Genomic DNA, 23,711 nt, shown 5'->3' on the forward strand with positions numbered 1-23,711 from the left:
AAGCCGCCCTCAGCCTATGTTGGATTTGACTAAACGAGCCAATCATTGCAGCCGTCTCCGCTAAGCCGTGCCTAGTGTAGGCAGCCACGAATCCAACAAGATGATTGCTGACATCAACGTCAGTTTATTTGGCAGCGCACCTAAGTGACAGATATCTGGTGGTGTTTTCAGCATCGAAAAGTAATTCATTATTCAGTACAACATATGATATCAAGTTTTAACCTACTGAGAAGGTACATTTTAGCCCTGAGTGATCGCTCCAAGGCACATCCTCTTCAGCTTCGATACTAGAGCTCGCTTTGGAAGGGCTATGTTCAGCTTTGGGCAAAGGAATCTTTCCAGGGCGCATAACCTCCATCCGAAAAGGTTCCAACCCTATCATCGCGATTCTGTCCATCCTATTTGGCGGAAACGGCTCGTTGCCATCAACACCCCATGTGTAACCAGGCTCATCACCGTGCACTGCTTTCCATGCATCTATAAGATTGTTCTCTTCAATGAGTGTCTGGTCTTCTGGTAGAACTGGGTTGAAATCCCCCGCGACTAAGCCGTGTCCTGCTTCATGGAGGAGAGTGGCGACGACTGAAAGTTGGCGGGGCCGATAAGAGGGTGTCAGTGCCAGGGAGTCTAGGTGGACGTTGATAAGCTGAATGCGCCGATACTCAGGCTGCTTTGGTTCATGTTTCCCGCTCGACAGAATATTGACCTCACTGCAGAGTGCGTCTCTTCCATATCGTGAATGGTATTTTATGCGCGACAGCTTGCCAAGACTGCCGAAAGATGCACGAGGCCCAAACCGAGATTTTGAAATCAGAGTCACAGTCATAAATAAATGACCAGCCATTCCGATGCCATCTTTTTCGCTGCAATACCAGCTGTTGCGCACTCGTTGATCTTCTAAGATGCAAGAGATCATGGGCTTGCACACCTCTTGTAGGAAAATGATGTCAGGTGAAGGCGAATTGTCAAAAAGACTGGAGAGAATTGCGGAGAGCCGGTCATTAGGTAGCGGGGAGAATGCATCTACATTCCATGAGGCAAGAGTAAACTCGTGTTTGCGATCATCTTGTTGATGAGGCCCGCTCGCGGCGTTAGTGTTTGTAGAGTCTGACACTGGCTCCCAGTCGGAGTTGCGGTGATTGTACTCGTGCCATGATTGATAGATAGGCTTGTATGTTGGGTTTTCATGATCCGTTGAAAAAAACAAGCGGCGCAACATGGTGTGTTTCATTTACTGGAATCTGAGGAAGAGGATTGTTGGGGAATACTGAAATCGGAGTTGGATAGAATGCAAGGTAGCTAAGGTTCACCATGACCTTCTACTGGGCCAGCGCACGTGCAATTAGGCTCAGGTGTTCTTCTGGGATGAGTACGTACCCAGCCAATGTGCGATAGTTTGAGCGCGTCAACTTTTAACCTTGCCACTAAAGTAGGAATCGTAGCCCCCCCCCCCCCCCCCCCATATATATACACTACAAAACTAATTCGGAATCGGTTGGGCGGAAAGGTTGTGACCAAGATAGCTGTGTACTGTTCAAGATCATGAATGAAAGTATCGCCAGTCACCGCTGACGGAAGCCTGGAATATACTTTCGAAGCATTACCTGTGGCTCTGAGAGATGGAACTGGCCCCTTTTTTCCTCTTGACTTTCTGCATTTGGTTGAAGTAAAGTTGATGGTTTGGTTTGCAATACGCGTAGCAATGGCATATTCTGCCCTTTTGTGTCGTCCTGATTTCTCCTAAACAGAAGCTGGACTTGACAAGTAAGCATATGAGTATTGATATCTTCTAAGCCGTAGGGCTCAAGTTGCCCGCATATCACATCTACATTCAACAACCACAAAATTCGGCATGATGTTGCAAAGAGAAAAGACGTTCAACTATCAAAATGTGAGTGTCAAAAAGTAACATGTCTCCTGGCTAGAGTCCGCAAGGTATCGAGTTCGCAAAATAATCATCTTTCATCTTGATTTACTGTCAATTGTCGAATCTACTTAATGCGATGCCAGTTTGCATTAAAACCCGTACTCAGATGTGAGGCGCAATTCGTGCCCAAGAGAAGCGGGTGGACAGATCGGGAAATCCGGGTCCTCAAGTGGGAATTGGACCGCTTCGGATCCGACGACAAGCCTGAGGAGCTTGAGGGCATTCCGATGCTGAGATAACCAACCGTGGTGTCATTTAAAACAACGAAACATTACATAGCACTACATTCCATTTGGCCGAGACTTTGGTTTCAATGCTCGGCCCAAGTTGTCAGATCGCTGATATGAGAGTGCTAGTCAAATTTTAGCTCTTGCAGTCAGAGACAAGACTCACCGACGCGAGGCACGCGGCGAGGGTACCACCCCCCGAAATACCCAGTCACGGAATGCTATCAATTGGCTCACTGCAAATTACCACGCCTCGCTTCGCACGTAAATCGATACGTCAGGATGGTCTTAGCACTTGCATCCTTCGCCGCTTGGCGCTGATTTAATGGTTTCGCTAAGGTCGTCTCCAGTGCATTCGGCGAGATGATTCTGCCGATTTACCTTTCCCCTGTTTAATAGCGGATGTTCAGCCATCTTTAAGCCGAACGTATTACTAAGTCGGCCTTACTTCAACTCTTGGCTTGGCCTCTCATACGCGGTTACGCTACGTCGGTATCCTTTCACTCTCATTACGTTCAATCCTTTAGGAATACTATAGCGCCATGAATGTATTGCGTCTGTTGAGTAGCTAAGATGATTATTCAGCTCGTTGTTGTAATTGAGCCGCTTCTCTGCGACTGTCAAAACATGACAAGTCACTTCGAAAATTGGCCCTTGCAGCCCCCTATGACCGACATATCACTGTAGGCTGAGTGTTACGATATTAGCTGGTTTATATCCCGCAATGGAAGTGTAAAATAATATAAAATAAAGAGTGCCATCTCTCGATGATGCATTGTTAACTCTAAGCTACATCAAATCATATTCGGCCTTCCTTACACACCATCGTTGCAAAATAGTGAAAACAAGCCAACAAAACCTCAACTCACAATGTCTGCGCTCAAGTACTTCTCTTACAAGGACTATGGTGTCACGCTCTTGAACGAGATGCACTACAGCCAGGCCGTACGAGTCGGCGACACTATTGAAATTTCCGGTCAGGGTACGTCAATCTACTTACTGATTCTCATAATTAGGGAAACTATTTTGCATAACCTCTGGAGCAGTACTAATTTGAACTTCAGGCGGTTGGGATCAAAAGACAGGAGAGGTACCGTCCGACCTGTCAGAAGAGATTGATCAAGCTTTCGCAAATGTGGATATGACATTGAGAGATGCCGGCGGTGAGGGTTGGTCTCAGGTCTTTCGTATAAGGCTGTACGCACTTGATGAAGCATGGACGCCGGAAGGTATGGGCCGCATGATAGAGAACCTGAAAAAATGGGCTCCAAACCACGCACCGATTCTTACAGGCGTTGGCGTAACAAAACTTGGACAGCCTGGTATGCGTATTGAAGTGGAGGTTTCTGCGTACGACCCAGAGAAATGAAGGCGCCTGGTAATAACTCAAGTCACGTTCAGGCTACTATTAATTGTATGATAGTCAGCTTGCAGCTACAATATTGGTACAATTGGTTTTTTATTTATTTTATTTTTCAGCAACTCAAGCTGTTCTCAACGAAGCTTAATCTGAGCCCATTGGGTCTTGGACTCTGATACTAGCGACTTGACGCTAGGCTTTTGCTCGGTCCAACTTGGCCACAGTTGTATGTGTCCTATTCTAGAAGCCCAGACATCAGTATCTATGGTATGCCACTTCAATACGAGAAAGGTCGCCGTTGCTACAGGCTTAGACTCCCCGTGTGTACGGTATGAGCTATGGAGAAGTATTACTCCCCAGTTTCCCAAAGCCACCTGTTCATAAGCATATTTCCAGCCTTCATCGGAGAGCCTGCTAGGCAATTCGGGGTTTAAGTGATGTCCTGGAATCTTTCTGACAAATTCCATGTCGTCAAAATCGAAATCCATCGAGGAACCATATATCTGTTTCATATGTTGAAGGGCGCTTTCAAGGAAAAGCAAGGCGTCTAGATGAAGTGTGCAAAGTTCGGTCTTTGCCGAGACTCGATGGGAGTGAATGGCACACTCCGCTAAAGTATGTTCTGGGCCTCCATTATCATCTTGCAGGCGAACGTTTCTTGGACACAATTCCAGTTCTGACAGTGTTGTGACTTCACCAGACCACATAACACCTTTGCCCATGAAGTTGCCCCAGCTCCAGGATGGATATAATGCTTCATTGCCGCTCAATTGCTGGAAAGCATGCCGCCGCCTATTCCACCCAAGCCCACCAGCGAAGTACTGGTCTTCGTGTATGTGATTTGCACTGGCTCCGGGTGCGTAAATAGTCGGTTCGTTACGTACGGTGCTACTATTCTTCTGGAAAGCAAAAGGGATACCCATGATGTTGAACACCGGGCTACTACCCCGTTCGAACCGTTTAGATATTCCTTGAAAGCCACTGAAGACGTCCGTCTGGAATGTGAATACCCTCTTTGAATATACAGTCAAGACCGATATAACCATTTTATACTTTTCGTCGATTGAACAGTCTTCCGAAGGTAAAGAATCTCTGACCAAATTCCAGGAGCTTGCTGGCATTGCTTGCCGGTATTGATCCATAGCTTCCTGACTTGTAATATTTTCGATGCATCCTCGAAGGTCGTGTGCCCAAGTATCCTGGCAGAGCAGTGATACTGACGATTCGGTAAATATCAATCGTCGTTGAGAAAGAATGAACTCTTGGAAAGTCCACCCTCTACTGTTCCACGTAGATTGTTCGGATTCATCCTTTGGGTTTATATACTCTGAGAAGGTAAGGCGTCCCAAACTTTTCCGTTGAGTTTTACGCTTTTTCTGGATACCTGGTATTCCGTAATGATGGTTTTCACCCGCAGCTGCTATAATAGTGAAAGCAGCAGACTGGTAAATCTGGTCCATGACCTCAATTTGGCTTGCCTTGTGGAAATCGTCGCTCTGGTCAATGCAATATCTGTCTGCCCATAGATATCGATAGCCTAAATTCTTGGTAATAGAGATTGCGCCTTCAATACTTTGAGGAAGATTTGCGAGTTGTGAATTCCAGCTACGTAGCGTATCTATGTTTGCTGTCCCCCAAACATAGCTCAAGGCGACATAGACCATTTCTGGTTCTGCACAGACAATTTCTCGGTTTTCGCAGTCAATCAGTCGCATATTTCGAATTGGGTGGGTTGGAGGTTTCGCGCAGTTGGCATGATACTTGTCACAAGCTCTTAACCATGACTGTACTAATTCCACGTCAACCAAAGGAGATGCTAAACAAGGCTCAAAGAGTCCAGGTCTACTAATCCCCCTTACGCACACTAAGGGGGTTTTCCGGAATGGTAGCAAGGCTTCGTGCTTCTCAGGGGCTGCTGCAATGTAAAATCCGTGTTCCGGTCCTTGGTTTTTGGTCAAAGAGCCATTGGCCTTGTCATTGACGAGTGGACGGTAGATAGATGTATGTCGCCATCGATCGTGTGCTCCCAGCCGTAACTTTGCAAAGTCATGGTCATTCCCTAGGAACAGTTCTGCAGGACCCAACAAATTCCATATGAGATTCTGGCACAGCCAGCAGTCGGACGGGGGAAGCACGGCTTTGGGGAGCGTGTTGGGGGATGTCTTCAAGCTCTCCAGAAACCTCCCCCAGTCTGAACGTCGATTTAAATTTTGAAGGTGCACGCACCCGCGACGTTTCGCGGCTCTATTCCAAGACTTCCTGCTAAAAGCAGCCTCGAAGTCAATTGCTGCGCAATCCCGGCATAGATTCAAGGGCTCCGCAAGAGTAGCGTCTCCGTTTCCCACGATAGCAGGACAGATTAAGTCTTTCTCAGTAGTTTTGGTCGAAAACGTTGTAGAGGCTGTTTGACCCATATTCGAATGCGTTATCGGCCCACTCCGCAGGGTGCTGTTTTGCTGGTTACTAGATCTGCCGATGAGAAATTGTGAGGGAATTTCGTGACATGGGGGGACGTGCGCCTGGTCTTATGTAGTATCCTGAAGACATGCAGTGACTGCCTGCTCTTGGCAGCATCAGGGGAAATGGTTGGCTGCCTTACAGGTTGGATCTCGCCCACTCTACAGGACTATGTCATACGTCAGCTGAAATTGTACCTCAGGTATTTTGTGAATTACAACTCTGAGAGACGTCGAAATAGTTGTCATCCGGTGCAAAATAGGGGCACCTTTATTTTCAATGAGATCATCAATAACACAGACGACAGCACAAGCTATCTGGTACATACTCACATCATCAGACCATGTCGGTTCCATTGCGTAGCCGCGAATATGATTGAGACACTAGTTAGGGAGTTCTCGTCTAGAAACACGTGGGAGAGGGGCGGCGAAGGCGGCGCTCCGGTAGTTTCGCCAAAGTTTTCCTCACAAACATTACTTCAGCGCCCGAAGTCTCGAATGATAGTTAGAATATAGAACCATATAACCGCCTAGCTAGACACTTAGTATATTAGGTATAGAAGGGGCTTTACTCCTTTCTAGATATTATAAGCTAGGGGACAGTATCTCACACTTTTACTTCTAAACTTATACTTTACTTCTACTTCTGTCTATTATTACTCTTTTACCCACCCAGTATATAAGACTCTTTTCACTCTGTATATACCTATAAACTATTTTATAAGCACGATTCTTTTATTTTATTTTCAGCAGCTGTAATAAACTAGACGCACAGCAATCAGGCTCGAAAAAGTATGAAAAAGTAGCTTAATTTAGAAAGAGGGCAAGTGCGTAAGAAAGCAAATACTTACACGTCTCCAGTGATTGTTTGATATAACGTATGTAATACATCTTGCTCATTGTGTTTAGTGAGCGTTAACACTATCGTTACAGCAGCGTAAGCGCCAAAATGTTTGACGAATAGATCTTGCGGTATCTCTTTTGAGCATGAATAGGCACTCCCCGAGACTGTTGTCGACAAAGCTGTCGGGGGTTCCAAAGACATGTCTAGGTATTTGGTTTGAAAAGACTGAGAAGTATTGCGTGGTTAGTAGATCTTGCAATCTGCTCACTGCAGACTTTTATTTACCTCTCTCCATATCACATGACGATGCGAGTTTTAGAAAGCAGTAGCTTGGATATGCTTCAGTTGAATTTATGCTGTTAGTTTTGTAAGTTGTACAATTATGCTAATCAATGTAAAAACTATACTATGGCCACAAACCTCCATTAGGCTATCTATTTTTTACGTATGCATCAAACAGCCCCAAGGTCTAAAGCTGACTTGTCCCATCAAAAGACAGGTGGAATGCCTCTTTGATTCAAACAATGCACATGCTATCTTTTTCTCTGCCAATACCAGATGCCCACGCCTACCACAGCAACTGCTGAAGAACATAAAATGCGTACTGTCTTCTTGACGGCAGGTGATAGGACCATTTCGGCCGCAACGTGAAAGTCAGCCATCGCGTTGATACGAGGGTACGGCTCATCTGGAACCTCGGAGCCTAGAAAAGTGCAGATTTCGCCCCAGCCAAACCCTTTTTCAAGATTGAGCACCAACAATCTCTCAGGAGGCACAAGAGACTTGACGCTTTCCATGCTTGGAAACAGTTAGCCTTGAAGATACCGGGTAGGCGGACTCAACTTACTATTCCACATAGCTCTTCTCAAGAGCAGTATCGAAACCGGGGTCATTGGGCTCCAATCCTCGAGACCATCGATACGTCATTGCCTTGAAAAGTGACCTAAGTTCCCAGACGAAACTGTCGAAATATCGGACAACCGACAGAGGCGGCTGCGCAAGCTTGGCATGGTATGCGCCCAAGGACCCGCTGATAGATTTTGCCCATGACTCTGGTGTTCGCTCAGTCAGGATGAATTTGACTTCAGGATCTGCCAAATATTCTTGAATAATAGTAGGACACAGATAACAGGGGCTTTCGATTATGCACTGATATGGAAGCCATCAGTTCAGGCTCGTCTTGATCATATAGTTTAGCGAAGAGGAACTTACGTCATAGCCAGCGAAAAGCTTGTCGAAATCAGATCGAGTAAATGGTTTTTCAGTCTTATTTGCAATGATAGCCTCCTGCAGAGCTCTCATTTGCTGAAAGCCATGAGGCAATAGTTCTGAAATATGAAAAGGCTTGTAGCCAAGGGTCTTCAGAGCTTGCCACAAACCAAGCGTTCCTGTTCTGATCAAGACTTAGCTTATGCAACGACACACACCTGCAGATTGTGCAAGACTTACCGACTTGGACCAAGGCCAATAACTTTCATAGGCCGCTTTTCCACTGGAGAGGGCAGTCTATCAACAGCTCGTACCATTTTGTCAGATTGTTGGTGTTCCTGGCGAACTTGTCGGCACTTGCCTGGGCTCAGAACGGCCCTGCTGACCTTTTACTCTTCACATACTACTCTCTTATCCAGGTACACAACCCACACTGATTACTCGGGTCACCTGGATGACTGTTTGTTACTTGGACGTCGTATCGCTCCGACCCCGCTTCACGCTTCATGACTCGCAATCGTCGCGACTCATGCGTGTGGGCTTCCAATATCCGGGGTAATAATTATGATTCAAGTGCTTATCATTCGTTCTGGCATTCTAGAAGTTCTTTGTCATAATAGCAATCGAGATTAATCCTTGTTGTAGGTCCCATTTGGTTCGGGACCCAGCTAGCACTGCCCTTCATATCTCTCGTCGCTAGCGTTTACACATCGAGACTGACCAGCGAATCAGAAGCTGAGCAGCGAAATAGCATCGATAAGACATTAGTATCTGTTAATTGCAAGAACATTTGTCTCAGTTTACAGGGGTACGAGCTGTTTTAGGCTTGGGATCGGCCTACCTGTTCATCCAATCGCACACAATTTTGCCAGATGGTTCGACGTCTCATTCAACTTCAGCACACACCGATCATTCAGAAGGGCAAAAGAGAAGAAGAAAATGCGTCTCTCATCACTGGACGACTCAGATGCATACTTCTCCAGAGGTCGACGGCCATTGAAGTTCCTGCTTCATTGCTTCTCTGCTACTGGCCATGTCCTTCCAATGCAGGCGGTTGCCAGGGAGCTTGTCGAACGTGGCCATGAAGTCGTCTGGACAACAATCGCAGCGCAGGAAGCGCGAGTAACCGCGTCAGGGGCGAAATTTGTTGCGGCAGAAGCGGTGGCAAAAGTTGACGCCAACCTCGATGGTGCGGATCCGAAGGACATGACTGAAACCGCCGAGGTCATGTTCGCCGGCCGGGTTACAGCGCAGGTGTCCGACCTTCGTAAGGTGCTTGCAACATTTAAGCCTGACTTCGTGGTCACGGATGCATTGCCACAGGGAGTGGCAGCGCTTTATGAGCTTGGAGAAATTCCCAAGTATGCAACACTCGGCGTTGTTCCGCTCTACCACCCCGACATTGGGCCAGAACCCATTCAGCATGCTGCACAGTCTGCATTGGGATTGCTCTTGAGCCGACCACAGCTAGTGCTTCCAGTGATCAACCCGGAGAGGCAGAACCTGGGACTACCTCCCTTGAAGGTCACAGACGCGTACTCTTACAGTCCTTTTCTACACATTCAGGCGTCGTGTCCCTCGTTGGAGTTCCAGGAAGGGCCTACTCCTGTCATCCCGCAAGCGCATTATGTTGGCCCATTGGTCGCCAAGTTGGGAAACTCGACTGCCCATGTTCCTGAGTGGTGGGACGAGGTTGCCAACGCTTCATGTGTAGTGGGCATCACGCAAGGTACATTTGCCATGAACCCGACGTCACTCATCATCCCCGCCATACAGGCGCTGCAAGAGGACGAGAGCCTCTTACTAGTGGTTCCATCAAGACTTGCAGACGAAATTCGAGCGCAAATCAAGGTCAAAAACAATGTTCGAATCGCCGACTGGGTTCCCTATGACTTGCTGCTTCCTCGTTGCCGCCTTCTTGTAACAAATGGCGGTTATGGAAGCGTAACGCAGGCTCTCTCACATGGAGTTCCTCTCATTTGCGCGGGAACTTCAGAAGATAAGAAGGACACTGCTGCAAGAGTATCGTGGGTTGGTGCGGGTATTGACCTAAAGACCGATAATCCTTCAGTGTCTCAGGTCAAAGAAGCGGTTTACAGGGTTCTTCAGGAGTCCACTTACACAGAGAACGCAGTCAAGATCGGAAAGGAGCTAAACAGTCAGGGTGGTGCAAAGAGAGCTTGCGATTTGTTAGAAAAGGCAACATTGGAGCTAAATGCTGAAAAGTCGGCTTAGATGATAGATCAGAATATAGACTCATATTATTCATAACATGGCCAGCTTGTATATATGAGATTTTGTGAATGTTTTGTCCAAAGCCACTGACCATTGACGTCATGTAGGAAGCGGACAAGAATTTACTTAGATTTAGGTTGCCCATATTATTGACCAAAATAAGGATCATAGTTGATCATAGCCAAAGAAGAGGTTACGATAATCCATCGCCAACGTGACAACTATTTCAAGCTACACTTCTCGCATTGCTCAATATCAGAATACGCAGGGGAAATGAACGCTTTCGAATACTGTTTAACTACATATATATCAAGGAAGGCTAAAGAAAAATGCTTGCTAGGTCTCTATCGCTATTTGATCTGAATCCTGTCTTTTTCGCAATCGAATGACTGAGGACTTAAGTAAGTAACAACCCTCAGTTGACCTTTTGCCAACGCACATCCAACGTAATAGTGACTGCCGCATCTGGAATACAGTGTCTTGGTACCACTGAAGAGAAGTCAGCAAGGCGAAACCAATTGATAGAACAATAACTTACAAGATATCGACCATAGCTTGTTCATAGTTGTCCATCATCCGATCCGATCGGCGTGTGGAGAAGAATTTGCGGAGGCGGGCCAGAACATCCACATCATTCTTGCAGAAGTATTGCGGACAGAGATAAACCTTGGGAGAGATAGCTTTCCCACAGCCGAGAGTGTAATAAAACCCAGGACTTGCTCGGCCAGGGGCGTCTTCGGGTAGCACATCTGGTGCATCACCAACGAAGGTCTTCCAGAATTCCTTGAGGTCCTCGATTGCCTCACCTGACATGTCAAGTTTTCCTCCTAGTGTGATGCAGTCCATCATGTACTCGAACGTTGTGTGGCGAGCACGTATATAGACCTTGATTCGCGCATCCGTTGGTGCCAAGCAGTCGATGGCTAGGATACCTGTTTCAAAGTTGTATTTCTTCGTACCCTCTCGTAAAAAGTCAAGAAGCGGTTCCGCGTTAAGTGACTGAAACTGATGCGCTGGCAAGCTTCGTATAGATTTCTCTACGAGTTCGAGGTTGGTAATGCCGAGCTCCTCTGCTTTGAGTCCGGGGTAGATGTAGATCTTCATAACGGGCCCGGTCTTCTCGATGTCAAGAGCAACTACCGTTCCAGCTTTTGGCGTTGTCTCTTCGACAAAGCAGTCTACTGTTTTTGATGTTCGCATGTCGTGTGGCAGAATTTGGTTGGTGAAATGAGTGTACCACTCCAAGTCAAGCTCAGGAACCATTTTTTGCTGTTGAAGTCTGAAGATCCAGTCGTTTGTTGCGTGCCTGTTAAGCGGGTCAAGCTCTGTGCCGGCGTGAATGCCAATGGGCTCGAAGCTGTACCGGACAGTGGCGCGATTATCCTTTCCCCATTCCCAACTGAAGTCGATGGGCGTAGAATCTGGGGTTCCAGGGCTTCTCCATCTTCTTACATTCCCATGGCAGTCTGGGGAAGGACCAAGCTCAGGGGCAACAAAGAGGGAGTAGAAATTAAGCTCGCGGTACTGCTCTGCGGCGCTGTAGCCAGCATATTGAAGGAGCCTGGAGAACATTCGTCCTGTTCTATCCCACCAAAACTGGGAGTCATCGTCCCTAAACCGAAGGACCGAGTTCAACATGTCCCAGGGCCCGTTCGAAACGATCATTTCACCCATCTTGGCGGCTTTGGAGGGGGCTTTCAGATGGTGAATTTGGATAATTGTGTGAATGATGAGCGTAAATGAAAAGTGCTAGCGAGATTTATGTTACATTTCTCGGAATCGAGGTGTCTAATTTATCATGGGCTGCAACACAGGTTATTCGTTTTCTCATTACATGTATGCCCTCGAGTACTGCATGGCCTCATTATTACCATGGCTAAGAATCCCACCTCATTAGCCTGTTTTCTTCCTGACCTAATCGATACATGAGTAGTACCCTATCCGTGACTATGGGTTTCCCACTGTAGTAATGTAGCATTCTGTATCTTTCGGCCTTGCTAGCACCACAAGCAAGTCCAGGGTCACTAATGAACAGTTGAACCACAAATATTATCATATGATTTGATTAGGAGTAATGAGCGTAGGAGCCATGACTTGCTTCACTCCGCCCTTAGCCAACATGACGCCCAGAAGCGCTCAATGGGGCTTTCGGCTGTTATTAGTATAATAGCTGATTGGTTCACTCTATGTGGAGGTTGAACAGCCAGGATTCACCGCCATCCACATCCGGCCGAATCGATTACTATATAGTATCTTGTCCGGGCCTGTCATGTCCCCTGACTCTAGTTCCGACTGGGGAATCCCAGAAACTTGATCAGAGGCAAGTTGCTGGACTAGAACACATGGCCTGTTGATAAACACAAGCACAAACCACTCTGTGCCTGCCTGCTTTGTCCACGTCAAGTAGCCCCACCTTATCATATTCGTACAGCAGGCCCCGCCGATCAAAGCTTGTGTATTGACTGCTATCTATTCAAAGCCCTAGAACCCTGCAATCGGCATAAAAGTATGTTGTATTGCTTGGCCGTGGACGAGTCAGCCTTTCTCCGCGATTACTACTATATCCAAGACGATCATCGGCATCTGCCTGCCAAGAAAAGAAGCTTACAGCTTTGGTGTCCATCCCGCTTTACGGAGTAACGTGGACAGTGGCACTTTTGAAAGAAGCTTGAAGCACTTTTTGATTTCAAGGAAATGTGGCATTGCCGCTGGGATGTGGAGATTCTATCGATATGAGCCGTTTATCTGACTCGCGCCGGGGACTCAAACAGCCGACAGCGGCGATATGCGTCTGACTACCGACGAACTCCTTACCTTTAAGGAATGTAATGCCGTTTACACATCCAGTCTCTCGCTGATCACCCCCGCGTTCTTTTATCAGGTGACCCGGAGCCGACGGCGACGTGTTGACTGTATTCGTTTCATATGTTGATGCCCCCCCGCGCGATATCGTAACCAGCGGGGTCCTGCAACCTCACTGACTAGTCACCATGGCACTGCTCGGCATCATCTCGTTTTCGGTAGGTCTTGTGATATGTCTTGGTCAACTTCTTAGTGCTGATTTGATGCCATGCTAGGTAATCTTGGGCCTTGTCGCCAAATGCGTTTACAATGCCTTCTTTCATCCCCTTCGTCATTATCCAGGCCCAAAGCTGGCTGGAGTTACAAGGGCATACTATCTTTGGTACGATATCCGTGGTATTAGTCACTGGAAAGTAAAGGAATGGCATGAAAAGTATGGTGAAGTCGTACGCATCGCGCCCGGAGAACTATCCTACGTCTCGGGTCAAGCATGGCAAACCATTTACGGTAGTTCTTTCTCGTGACAAAGAGCCGACGCATTTATCTAACGTGAGACAGGGTTTCCCAATCGTGAAGGAGTCGGCAACTTCGAGAAGGATGCCCAATGGTGGAACAAAAATGTAAACGGCGTCGAGAATATTCTCACGGCTGACGACTCGGGCCACAAGCGTATGCGTCGTCTACAGAACCCAGCGTTTTCTGACAAAGCTTTGAAGGCACAAGAGTCAGTCATCATTGGATATGTCAAGCTTCTTATTCACCAGCTCTATGGTCAAGTTTCTAGCCCAGAAACCTCGCTGGTTGATATGAATTCTTGGTATAACTTTACTACCTTCGATATCATTGGCGACTTGGCTTTTGGCGAACCATTCTATTGCCTTCGAGACGCCAAATGGCACTGGTGGCTCCATGCGGTGTTTGACATCTTCCAAGCAGGAACCTACCTTCGTGCTGCCCGCCGGTTCTCCTACCCCTTCTCTGAAATGTTGTTACTTCTAATCCCGCGGAGACTTATCAAGACCCGCGTTGCTCAATTCAACTTTGGAGTTGAGCGTGTAAACCGTAGATTAGAGAGGAAGACCGACCGACCTGATTTTAGTAAGCTTCTTGTTGCCTGTCGAGTCTTTTACAGTGCTGATTACAAGTCTAGTGTACTATATTCTACAGGGGACCGATGAAAAGGGTATGACAATGGAGGAAATATATGCGGCAGCCCAAGTTCTCATTGTCGCCGGTAGCGAGACAACGGCCACTGCTCTGACCACGGCTACATATTATCTTTGCGAGAACCCACAAACACTGGAAAAGTTGACTGCGGAGATCCGCGACACCTTTGAGAATGAAGATGACATCAGCATACAGAGTACTGCTGGACTGAGCTATCTCAATGCTGTTGGAGAAGAAGCTCTGCGTCTTGGTCCACCAGGCCCCGGCACCTTCCCTCGAGTTGTGCCAGAAGGCGGGCGGATGGTTTGCGGCCAGTTCGTTCCCGGTGGATACTCCGTCGGTGTCCACCATCTGTCCGTTAATAGATCGCCGGCCAACTTTTGTGAACCTGACTCCTTCCATCCCGAGAGGTGGTTGGGGGATGAGCGTTTTGAGTCTGACAAAAAGTCTGCAGCTCAGCCTTTCTCATTCGGCCCGAGAAACTGTATCGGAAAGAAGTAAGTCTTGAGATCTCGTTTGTCTTCAACAATTCATCATGACTAACAAAAACACAGTTTGGCATACGCCGAGATCCGGTGCATTCTGTCTCGAGTCGTCTGGAACTTTGACATGAAGATACACCCGGACAGTATAGGATGGCTGGCTAGACAGAAGATGTTCACGACCTGGCATAAGACTGAAATGAAAGTTCACCTTTCTCCAAGGAAAAAGCAAGCCTGAGTGGCATTGTATCAGTAACGTATGCAAATGGATGAACCCAAGACGAATTGAGTAAGTTGCCTGAAATAGTAAAAGATAGTCATTTAATGAGACTTGTGAATCAAGCTTTAATGTCATTTGAAGTTTGGTAATGATTTATTCCTGCGTGAACCTAAATAAGCCTTGCTCTTCCTTGCGGCTATGTCGGCACTTATATGCACGAATTGTTCCGTCAAAGCTTATTTGTTACCAGAACTGGCATGGTAAGGTGCGCCAATGAGAAATTAATATAAATCACCGGTCATGAGAATTTTTGACCATTACACAGCTAGATAAACGGCTGAATGATGGATAAGAAATGTCTATACTAAGTTGCATTCCGACTAAGACGACATGTTTAGAAGTCCAGCATTTATTTACCCTGGAATACGTGCTAGAATTTAGTAAGTAGAAGAAATATTGGTAGGCATTGGGTTAAACGATGTTCTATTAAACTATCCTTCGCGACGGGCCGTGATGGGTTGAGGCATAGAGAGTGATGATATCATCAATTATCTAAAGGTTTGCCACTCCCTCAAAACCCTATGCTATTGGGGTATGGCAAAGAATTGAAGGATCAGATTCCTCAACCATTCTTTGTGGCCATGCTAACCATTCCCCCCAATATGAACCGAGTTGAGCTGAAACAGACTGCACAAGTGCTCGGCCAGCATTAGCATATGCCCAGTATCCTCTGGATTGATGCAACAAAACCCCCCAATAGGCCAGGACAACGAGTGCCTCCGGTCGCCGTTGGTCTAACAAGTTAACATATTCCGTTGGAATCCTTATCGACCATTCCTGGACAGTCGCCATACGCCTCCCTGGCGTCAGCTCTGGATTTCTTTGAATGTCAAACATTAGCTGCAAAGCTTCAATGGCTTCCCGGCAAGCATTCCGTGTTGGTTCACCAAGGTCGCTGTTGTCGAAAAGCTCGATCAAACCCGCGCACTCGTTCCCCTTCTCATATCGATCTGGTTCAACTATGATGGTGTCTATGAAGTGAGAGTCTGAGCCCAAGTGCGTCATGAGATGGCCTCGTAACGTAGCCCATGAGCCGGCAACTATGGTGCGAATGCCGCGATGCAGGTTCATGCAATGAACTAGCTTATCCAGGATTGTTGCGAAGTCGCCCGGGTGTGTAAATGTATCGAAAAGAACATGTTGACCTAGCCAGGTTGAGTAGAGGAAGATCGCTAAAAAGTTGTCGTTTGAAACCTCGGCTTTGGCAATGTTAAATTGTGACAGCGCTCTTGTTTGAAGCCGTGTTGCTTCGGCACGATAAAACATCTGGTCTTGTCCTGAAAGTGTGCTCTTGTGAGCAGCGGATAGTGCAAGTAACTCGTCCATCAGGTAAGGTGTCCGAAGTGCTTGCTTGATAGACATCTGCTGGTACCTTTTACTAGTCGAGTCACCCCATCCAAATGCTGACCCTAGTTCGTGCTCAAAGTGGAAGAGCAACTCCATATGACGTAAGTCATAAGGTTCGGTTGGCGGGTACTGCGGCCGGTAACCGGGAGGCTCAACAAAGGGAACGGAACCGGCTGTTGCGGCCGACGACTCTGTAGATGTCGCTGGGCTTGGGCATTGGTACATGAACGCTGATGGCGACGGGAGTGTTGTCTCAGCATCGAGGTATGAGCACCGCCGGAGTGCAGTCGAGCAGTTGACACATGACGGACGACTCTCGTCGCATTTGACATGACGCTGTTTGCATTCTTTGCAGCCAAATCTCGACTTCCGGTGAGGTGTTCGTTGGCGCATTCTCATTCGGTTGTTCTAGTCTTATGAAGTTTTAAGCGAAAGATTTTGGAGACCGGGACCGAACGGGCTGGACAAGTTATGCCTGTTTTGCTTGTAAACACGTCGAATTGATGAAGCCGATTCAAAGTGTGGGCGATAAATGACTGCGTGAAGGGGGTTCTATGACATGAACCCCCCCCGTTCCCAGAGCCGACACACTCCTTAAAAGTCCCCAGATACTCCACACAACCGGGCGTTGATACAACCCGGTCCCGCTCTTACTAGCATTCCCCAGGTCCATGCACTGTGCACACGCTGACATGGTACCTTTGAATTCTGCATTATCATCATCCGATTCATCAATAGACAAAAATGAGCCCACCGTATGAGAATTTCACGGGCTTGAAATGAATTTACGATGAGATCCTTTTCAAGGTAGGCATCTCTTTAAGAAGCGTATTTTTTCATGTCTTTCTCAAATCCATGGTTCAATCAAAAAGAATGAAGACCGTTTAACGAGTTACTATGCATACTTGAACCCTGATGCGGAGGCAAATGCGGAGGCTGATGCTTCTATGAGATGGGAAAGGTGAGTTCTCTAAGCTCGAGTTAAATCAGAGTCCTTTTTTGCAATTGAGACTCTTTTGAACGTTAATGACACAGACAGCCTCTGCATCTTCTGAGAGAGGCGACGTTGATGCGTTTCCTTCCAATGACTGTGTCTCGACTATGTCTCCGCTATCAGTTCACAGTTCGTATTAAAGAAGTTTTACTGGGTAAGAAATGCCGGATTCAGATCAAGCAGTGTGGGTCTCTCTATGTCGTCGTATTCAGCTGCAGCGTATTGCAAATAGAGCGATTGGCCGACCGTATTCACTCGTATTAACAACCACTCAAAATAGACCAAATACGTCAAGAGATCCACACTAGCTTGCGCTAAAATTTCCATGGGTGCGAATTTTCAGAGTCTGCCATCACGACAAGATCACTGAACGTAGGCACCTACGTAGTAATTCTTATGGATATTAATTAATACAGGCTACTGGAGGCCTTTCTCGGTTATGCCGTTCAGTCTTTTGTACAGTCTGAAACGGGAAAATGGAAAACAGAGAGACTGTCAAGAACCAGGCAAGCTACAGCTTCTGATCAGGTTGATACCAGTGAGGATGCAAAAGAATTGGCAAAATAATGATTTCGCCCGGACTTGAACCGGAGACCTTCAGTGTGTTAGACTGACGTGATAACCAACTACACCACGAAACCATTTGCTGACAACAGCGGACCCAAAATATCATTTTGACTAGCGAGGCAAGTTGAGCTCAGCTGTAGGCGCTGGGACAGTCCCACCTTTCACCAGCTGTTGCCAATCGAGGCGACGTTGCCTTGGCACTATTATTACTAAGCATTGTGAGAAGCCCACTTTACTCGGCCTTTCGCGTTCTTGTCGGCCTTCAGCGTGTGGCATCCCTTTCTAGTTGGCCAACAGTCAAATCAACCTGCATTTTCAAAAGCCTACAAACCAGCAAACAAACCTAATGTCCAGTGCCGCAGCATTAGAGACAACTTCACTCCTTCCTGTTCAATCCAACACTCGTCACACAAGCGAAGAAGAAGAAGAAACTATGAGCAGCCAACTGTTCTGGAGAGTCGGGGCTGTCTTTGGTGCCGCCGCCGTCGGCCTCGGAGCTTTCGGAGCTCACGGTCTGAAGAATCGCATATCTGATCCCGCAAAGATTGCTAGCTGGTCCACCGCTGCACACTACCAGGTATCCTTTCCTTATCTACATATGGATTACTTTATATGCCTTCGTCCTTACTGACCTGATGCTAGCTCGCTCACTCTGTTGTCCTGCTCATCGCTCGCCAGAACCCCATCGCGTCCGGCCTCTTCACCGCTGGCATGACCATGTTCAGTGGCAGCATCTACGCACTCATTCTCAATCCCGACCTTAAGTTCCTTGGCCCTGTCACCCCGCTTGGTGGACTTGCTCTCATTGCCGGATGGCTGGCGCTCGCCTTTACGAAGGCCCGCTTCGGGCTTCGTGTCTGATTTCTAATCGACACCATCAAGCTCATATGTCTACCAATTAGACATAAATTGTACTTATAGACTCAAAGGCATAGCGAAAGCCTCAGAAATGTTAAATGATCTCGACTCTCCTGATATTGCCTGGCCGTTCGAAACAAGCTGTGACATCCTTCCGGTGTAAATATAATAAAATGGCCGTTTGCATGAAGTGGGACTACAGAAAGGGTCGCTGACTGGCTTTTTTTACTGCGGGCTGTAGTAATAATAGGGGCTACCAAAACAAGTCCTCACTGGAAACGGCTATGGTTCTGAGGTTTTCGGGTTTTTTGGTAGTTTTGGTTCAGCCACTATCAATCGTCATGAAAACCTAAAGCTATAGCATTGTGAATAGTGCAAATAGAGTTTCCCACGTCCTTCAGAAACTTAAACCAAACCGGCATTGCTATTCAGCCAGGAAAACGCAGGCACTTACTTACATTCAGCTTTATATGTGTTTCGCTCGCTAAATGCCTTGCTTCAGCTGGTTTTCTCATCACCATTCCCGTTACGGCTTTGTTGTCCAACCCCACCCCAAGTCTTCTAGTAAGGTATGACCGAGACCATATGTGCGGCGCTGGTTGGGGAGCTGGCTTCCCCAGGATGTAAGAATGTACTCTGCTAAAAACCATGCTGCATGAGTCGTGCCAGGTGCATCTCAGCAGCCAAACCAAACAGATCAGATTTTGACAGGTTATTCAGTAGGATTAACTCTCGCCTACCAGTCCACCTTTGTAAAAGTCCCAAGTCCGGCCCAGGAATGACAACTAGTTGCACAACCAAGCACTGGCTCAGTCTTTCAGCTTGATAGTGTGAGACACCCTAGACCCTGTGACTGTCCTTGGACGACTCTCTAAGAAACCAATCGATATGCTTTGCAAACTGAACTTCAGGGCATCTCGCTGTCAAGATTCGTTTTCGTCATGATCCATGGTGTGTTTACAGAATCTTTGAATGTCTGATCACATTGCTCAATGACTCAGTGATAGTATTTGAAGGGCCAACACCAGATTGCTGGCATGTGCAGCTCTACATTGTTTTGCCATAAATCCATTGGAGGGATAAATCTGAAGATTAAGGGCATTTAATACTTCCCTTAAAGTTGAAATTATGCACAGCGCAGCTTGGAAAGCGAATTGTCTCCATTCTCATTATGCCCATAGATCGATTATAGCACCTCTTTGGCGTACGTCCAGGACATTGCTGACAAGGACTTAGAATTGCATTTGCATTGACTTTCGCACAAATCTGTCACACATAGGTTATAGGCCGTTCCCCACAACATGTTGCCCAGTCTTGCAGTTAGAATCCTAGGCAGCGAGTAAGACCACCATAGGGACACAATGATGACGTGGATCCGGAGACGGGTCAAAGGTGAACAACAAGAGTCGCGGCATTCAGATTACAGGCTATGCCAGAGCCGGTGGCGCCAGTACCAGGTCCAACCTAGCATCACCTCGGTGGCGGTCATGTAAACATTTACACACGAAAACTATACTCAATGAAGATAGTGACTAAGATCGAGCTAGACCTTTACAAGAAAAAAATAAACAAGAAGCTCCTGCCTGTCCACTGGAAATGGTAAATAGAAGCGTCATCAGGCGTCCTCATTCCACGAGTTGTGATCGTGACATCTCGCGTCTCCTCGACACTGCCCCAACTGTTCATGCTTGGCATTTCGATTATCTCGAAAATCTGTAAGCAGTCGAGTTTAGGGTCGAGTTTGTGTTCAAGCTTCCACCCAAAGCCGCTGTATATGCGAGACTCCAAGCTAGGCTCAATCCGTCCACGAACTCACTGCCTACCTTTTGTCTCTTCATGAAATTATAGCTCTCGACGGCACCCTGGTTGTCCGCAATAGCCAGGTTAACATATACGTGCCCAACAAAGCCTCCCCCAGTTAGTGCACCGCTCTTGTTTCCTGCGAAGTACTGGTCCCACTCTTCGCGTACAAAAGAGGGCTTCCGGATATATCCGCTGCTGGGTACGATGGGAAGCATGTGAATGCCCTGGATGAATGATATCTGATCGCCAAAATATGTCGTGTGAGTCACCTTCCGATCAAAGAGAATGCCCGACGCTCGGTTCCCAATAAATCTAGGTGGCTGAACGTCATTGTCGCTGGCCATGAGAAAATAAGACTGCAAGCTGCGGGCTGTGACAGCAAGCTGAAGATTTCCACGGGCCTCAATATCGGCATCGCCAATCGTGCGGCCCCACACTTTAATAGCGTACGTCGAGAAGGCGTCCTCAGCCGATGATTCTTGGTCTTTGCCATCAGGCGCTTCCAGCACACCTCGAGCCCAGCTGTGACCGTGAAACCAGTCAAACGAGCGCGAAAACGGGAAGTGAGGATCTTCGGTTGAGGGGTTTGCCCAGTCACGAATGAGGTTATTGACCCAGATTTTGTTGATCGAGTCGTTTTTTGTTAGCCAGGACGGGTTTAAATGGCCAATAATGGCTGCAGTATAGACATAGTAGCCGTAATGGAAGTTATGGTCGTTGTAGTATGTGTTCCCAAAATCGGCCTGAGTGTCATTGTTACCGTATGATGCTGACGAAACCAGGCCTTTCCATACGTTGTCGTAGACCAAGGGATTCGGCTCGAGGTTATTGACGTATCTGTCAAACGCCTTCTCAAGTTTTTGAAGTGCGTCAACAGTGAAAGAATCATCTCCAGCAATATTGTGTACGGCGTAGAGTGATCTCGCATAGACTGAGAATGCGATTCCGGAGAAGTATTTTGACGTCAAATTGGTTAGCTCTGTAATGTCCCTTGAGAGCTCTTCCTTAGCTGCAGCAATAATCGCGGCCTTAGCCTCAGCAGAAACAGTCCCCCCTGGGGCATTTTTGGACCCAACTGAGCCCAAACGGGGTGACCACGGGTCTAAGCCGACATCCGTTGGAAGGTCGCTCTCCACCATGGTAAAATAATCGCCAAATGTTGCAGTCGCAATGCCCTTTGTAGTGCTTGCCAGCTTGACATCGGTGAGGCCGGCCCTGGTTCTCTGGTCGAAGGATTTGACGTGATGAGGCAGAGCAAACATAAGGAGTGGGAGCTCCTTGATTCCATTCTTGCTCCAGCTCAGAGTGTATGTTCCAGTGTTTCCCGAAACAGATCCAGAAATGGTAGCCCCAACGGGGTATACTCCAGCAGCACGGTTAAAGACCCGAATGCCTTCCGCCCCAAGTGGGTTTTTGGCAATTTGTACATATCCTGTAAAGTTTTGAGGTCCTGTGAGCGAGCTTTTGTCCAACATTTTGAGGGACGGCTTCTGGTACGTGTGTTTTGGTGTCATATATATCAACCAGTCTGTCCCATCGTTGAGCCGCGCGTGCCATCCATGTACCGCGGCACCAATCCCCGGGGAGTTTAGTGGTAGCCTTGTGATGTTTGAGAACCCCTTCTCAGACTGTATCAGAACCGAGCCGCCCTTGTAAACTCCTGTCACGAAGGCCATGCCCTGGACAAGCGGGAACGAAAGCAACGGTTCGGCATTTTTCCTTGGTGCAAGATTAACGTTGATAGAAAATCCCGTAAGAGACTCCGTCGTCAGGGCGGTATCGTTTTTAAGTTCGCTTGCAGAGATAGCAATCGATTGGCGGAATTGCGGATCCTCGAAAGACTTGACCGGAGTCCCTGGGCCGTACAGGAAGTCGTTACGGTCCGTATGGGATATTGAAAGACCATGGCCTTGCTTGGCTGTGTCGTTAGACCACCAAACTGAGTAGGGGTGAGTCCATGTGGCGTTGTCTTGCTTATTGGCAAAGAAATTGGCATAGAATTTGTTAGTTTGGAGAGGCCCCTTTTGCTTCACCCCGACCGGCTCTTGTGGATGGGAGTCTTGAGACGGGACTAAGACAGGGGCATCGTGAGATATGGCCACAAACACATTGTTCGAGTTATGTGCAGTCAAATTTTCAGGTTTTGGAAGGTTATAAGAAACCAACCCCCGGGTCCGACCTCGAGTGTAGCGTCTCGGGGACTCATAGGATTGGACACCCTGAAGAAGCGCCAGAGCTGCTATGAGAGGCAAGATGCGCATATTCAAAGGAGTGACAATAACAAGTAACGAATGGACAGGCTCGAAGGCCAAACCCCTTTAGTCGGAAGGAAAGGAATGTGTCTGTGAATCGTTTGCTAACCTCCGAATGCCACGAATTGGCAGTCGGGGTGCAATTCATGTTTAAAAAAAGTGACCGACAAGTCTATAAAAAAGGAAACATTCACCGTGCAGAGATTGAGGGGGCTCAGGACCACCATCAGGTAGGCAGTTCCAACTTTATTACCTTGGCCATTATGTGGTGCAGTTTTGACATCCTGGAAGAGTTTAATCTGAGTTTGCATCCTTGCATGGTTCCGTTCTGTCCGTTGCATATATGCGAACGGCTTGTTTCACCGGAATGAGCCAAAGCCCGCACTTGGCCCGAAGCATCATGAACAATCCGTTTTTGAAAAAACGCTCCAAGGAAGACCCCGCGCCTCAATGCGCCGACCTCTGCGCGGTTCTAGATCTCTGTAAGCGTTTGAATATATTTAGGACTGCTTCGGCAAGGTCAAATCCAGCAGTCCGGCGATCGGTGATGCCAAGAACGCCAGGCAACGGGCTCCCCAGTGTCTCTGAACTCAGTTACAAAATACAAATGCAAGACTAAGTCAATGCCACATGAGAAAGTAAGTTCAATCTAACTAGTTTAAATTGTAGCTCCCTTTTAATCGGGTGTCTTTTTCGGTGCATCGGCTTCAGAATGGCCACCATACCAAGGGTGTCGACATTCAACTCACACCAGCGATGCCAGAAGTACCAACCAACCAGTATGCTAAAGACTCTTCCCGACAATGCTATTCTTAATGCAGTATTTGAGAAATCTGTTAGTCTGCAACCATTTGAAGAAAGTAATGGCTGTAGCACGATTTAAATATTCATTTCAGTCTGG

General features: G+C 47.4%; 9 protein-coding genes across 9 annotated transcripts; 4 read left to right on the forward strand and 5 right to left on the reverse strand.

Annotated features, from left to right (window-relative positions):
• Window positions 1-217: 217 nt before the first annotated feature.
• CTRU02_207177 (endonuclease exonuclease phosphatase family protein) lies at window positions 218-1,219 on the reverse strand (the record flags this gene model as incomplete). The annotated part of the gene is made up of 1 exon (XM_070204848.1): window positions 218-1,219. One exon carries the CDS (start codon window positions 1,217-1,219, stop codon window positions 218-220), a length of 1,002 nt encoding a protein of 333 aa, XP_070061381.1.
• A 1,805-nt stretch (window positions 1,220-3,024) lies between these two features.
• Window positions 3,025-3,523, forward strand: CTRU02_207178 (endoribonuclease L-PSP; the record flags this gene model as incomplete). Its single annotated transcript, XM_036719437.1, has 2 exons — window positions 3,025-3,136; window positions 3,213-3,523. 2 exons carry the CDS (start codon window positions 3,025-3,027, stop codon window positions 3,521-3,523), a joined length of 423 nt encoding a protein of 140 aa, XP_036589144.1.
• Window positions 3,524-7,347: 3,824 nt separating this feature from the next.
• Window positions 7,348-8,340, reverse strand: CTRU02_207179 (uncharacterized protein; the record flags this gene model as incomplete). The annotated part of the gene is made up of 4 exons (XM_036719436.1): window positions 7,348-7,612; window positions 7,662-7,963; window positions 8,027-8,207; window positions 8,264-8,340. 4 exons carry the CDS (start codon window positions 8,338-8,340, stop codon window positions 7,348-7,350), a joined length of 825 nt encoding a protein of 274 aa, XP_036589143.1.
• A 622-nt stretch (window positions 8,341-8,962) lies between these two features.
• Window positions 8,963-10,258, forward strand: CTRU02_207180 (MGT family Glycosyltransferase; the record flags this gene model as incomplete). Its single annotated transcript, XM_036719435.1, has 1 exon — window positions 8,963-10,258. The coding sequence occupies one exon, from the start codon at window positions 8,963-8,965 to the stop codon at window positions 10,256-10,258; it is 1,296 nt and encodes a 431-aa protein (XP_036589142.1).
• A 350-nt stretch (window positions 10,259-10,608) lies between these two features.
• Window positions 10,609-11,932, reverse strand: CTRU02_207181 (aromatic prenyltransferase; the record flags this gene model as incomplete). The annotated part of the gene is made up of 2 exons (XM_036719434.1): window positions 10,609-10,747; window positions 10,797-11,932. The coding sequence occupies 2 exons, from the start codon at window positions 11,930-11,932 to the stop codon at window positions 10,609-10,611; spliced, it is 1,275 nt and encodes a 424-aa protein (XP_036589141.1).
• A 1,316-nt stretch (window positions 11,933-13,248) lies between these two features.
• Window positions 13,249-14,947, forward strand: CTRU02_207182 (toxin biosynthesis cytochrome p450; the record flags this gene model as incomplete). Its single annotated transcript, XM_036719433.1, has 5 exons — window positions 13,249-13,278; window positions 13,336-13,567; window positions 13,619-14,158; window positions 14,211-14,724; window positions 14,782-14,947. The coding sequence occupies 5 exons, from the start codon at window positions 13,249-13,251 to the stop codon at window positions 14,945-14,947; spliced, it is 1,482 nt and encodes a 493-aa protein (XP_036589140.1).
• Window positions 14,948-15,508: 561 nt separating this feature from the next.
• On the reverse strand, window positions 15,509-16,735 carry CTRU02_207183 (C6 finger domain-containing protein; the record flags this gene model as incomplete). Its single annotated transcript, XM_036719432.1, has 1 exon — window positions 15,509-16,735. One exon carries the CDS (start codon window positions 16,733-16,735, stop codon window positions 15,509-15,511), a length of 1,227 nt encoding a protein of 408 aa, XP_036589139.1.
• A 1,508-nt stretch (window positions 16,736-18,243) lies between these two features.
• On the forward strand, window positions 18,244-18,758 carry CTRU02_207184 (uncharacterized protein; the record flags this gene model as incomplete). Its single annotated transcript, XM_036719431.1, has 2 exons — window positions 18,244-18,474; window positions 18,540-18,758. The coding sequence occupies 2 exons, from the start codon at window positions 18,244-18,246 to the stop codon at window positions 18,756-18,758; spliced, it is 450 nt and encodes a 149-aa protein (XP_036589138.1).
• A 1,697-nt stretch (window positions 18,759-20,455) lies between these two features.
• CTRU02_207185 (endo-beta-glucanase (glycosyl hydrolase family 81)) lies at window positions 20,456-22,819 on the reverse strand (the record flags this gene model as incomplete). The annotated part of the gene is made up of 1 exon (XM_036719430.1): window positions 20,456-22,819. One exon carries the CDS (start codon window positions 22,817-22,819, stop codon window positions 20,456-20,458), a length of 2,364 nt encoding a protein of 787 aa, XP_036589137.1.
• Between the last annotated feature and the right edge of the window lie 892 nt (window positions 22,820-23,711).

Source organism: Colletotrichum truncatum (assembly GCF_014235925.2).
Source record: "Colletotrichum truncatum strain CMES1059 chromosome Unknown Contig_0004, whole genome shotgun sequence".
In the NCBI taxonomy this organism is placed as follows: Eukaryota; Fungi; Ascomycota; class Sordariomycetes; order Glomerellales; family Glomerellaceae; genus Colletotrichum; species Colletotrichum truncatum.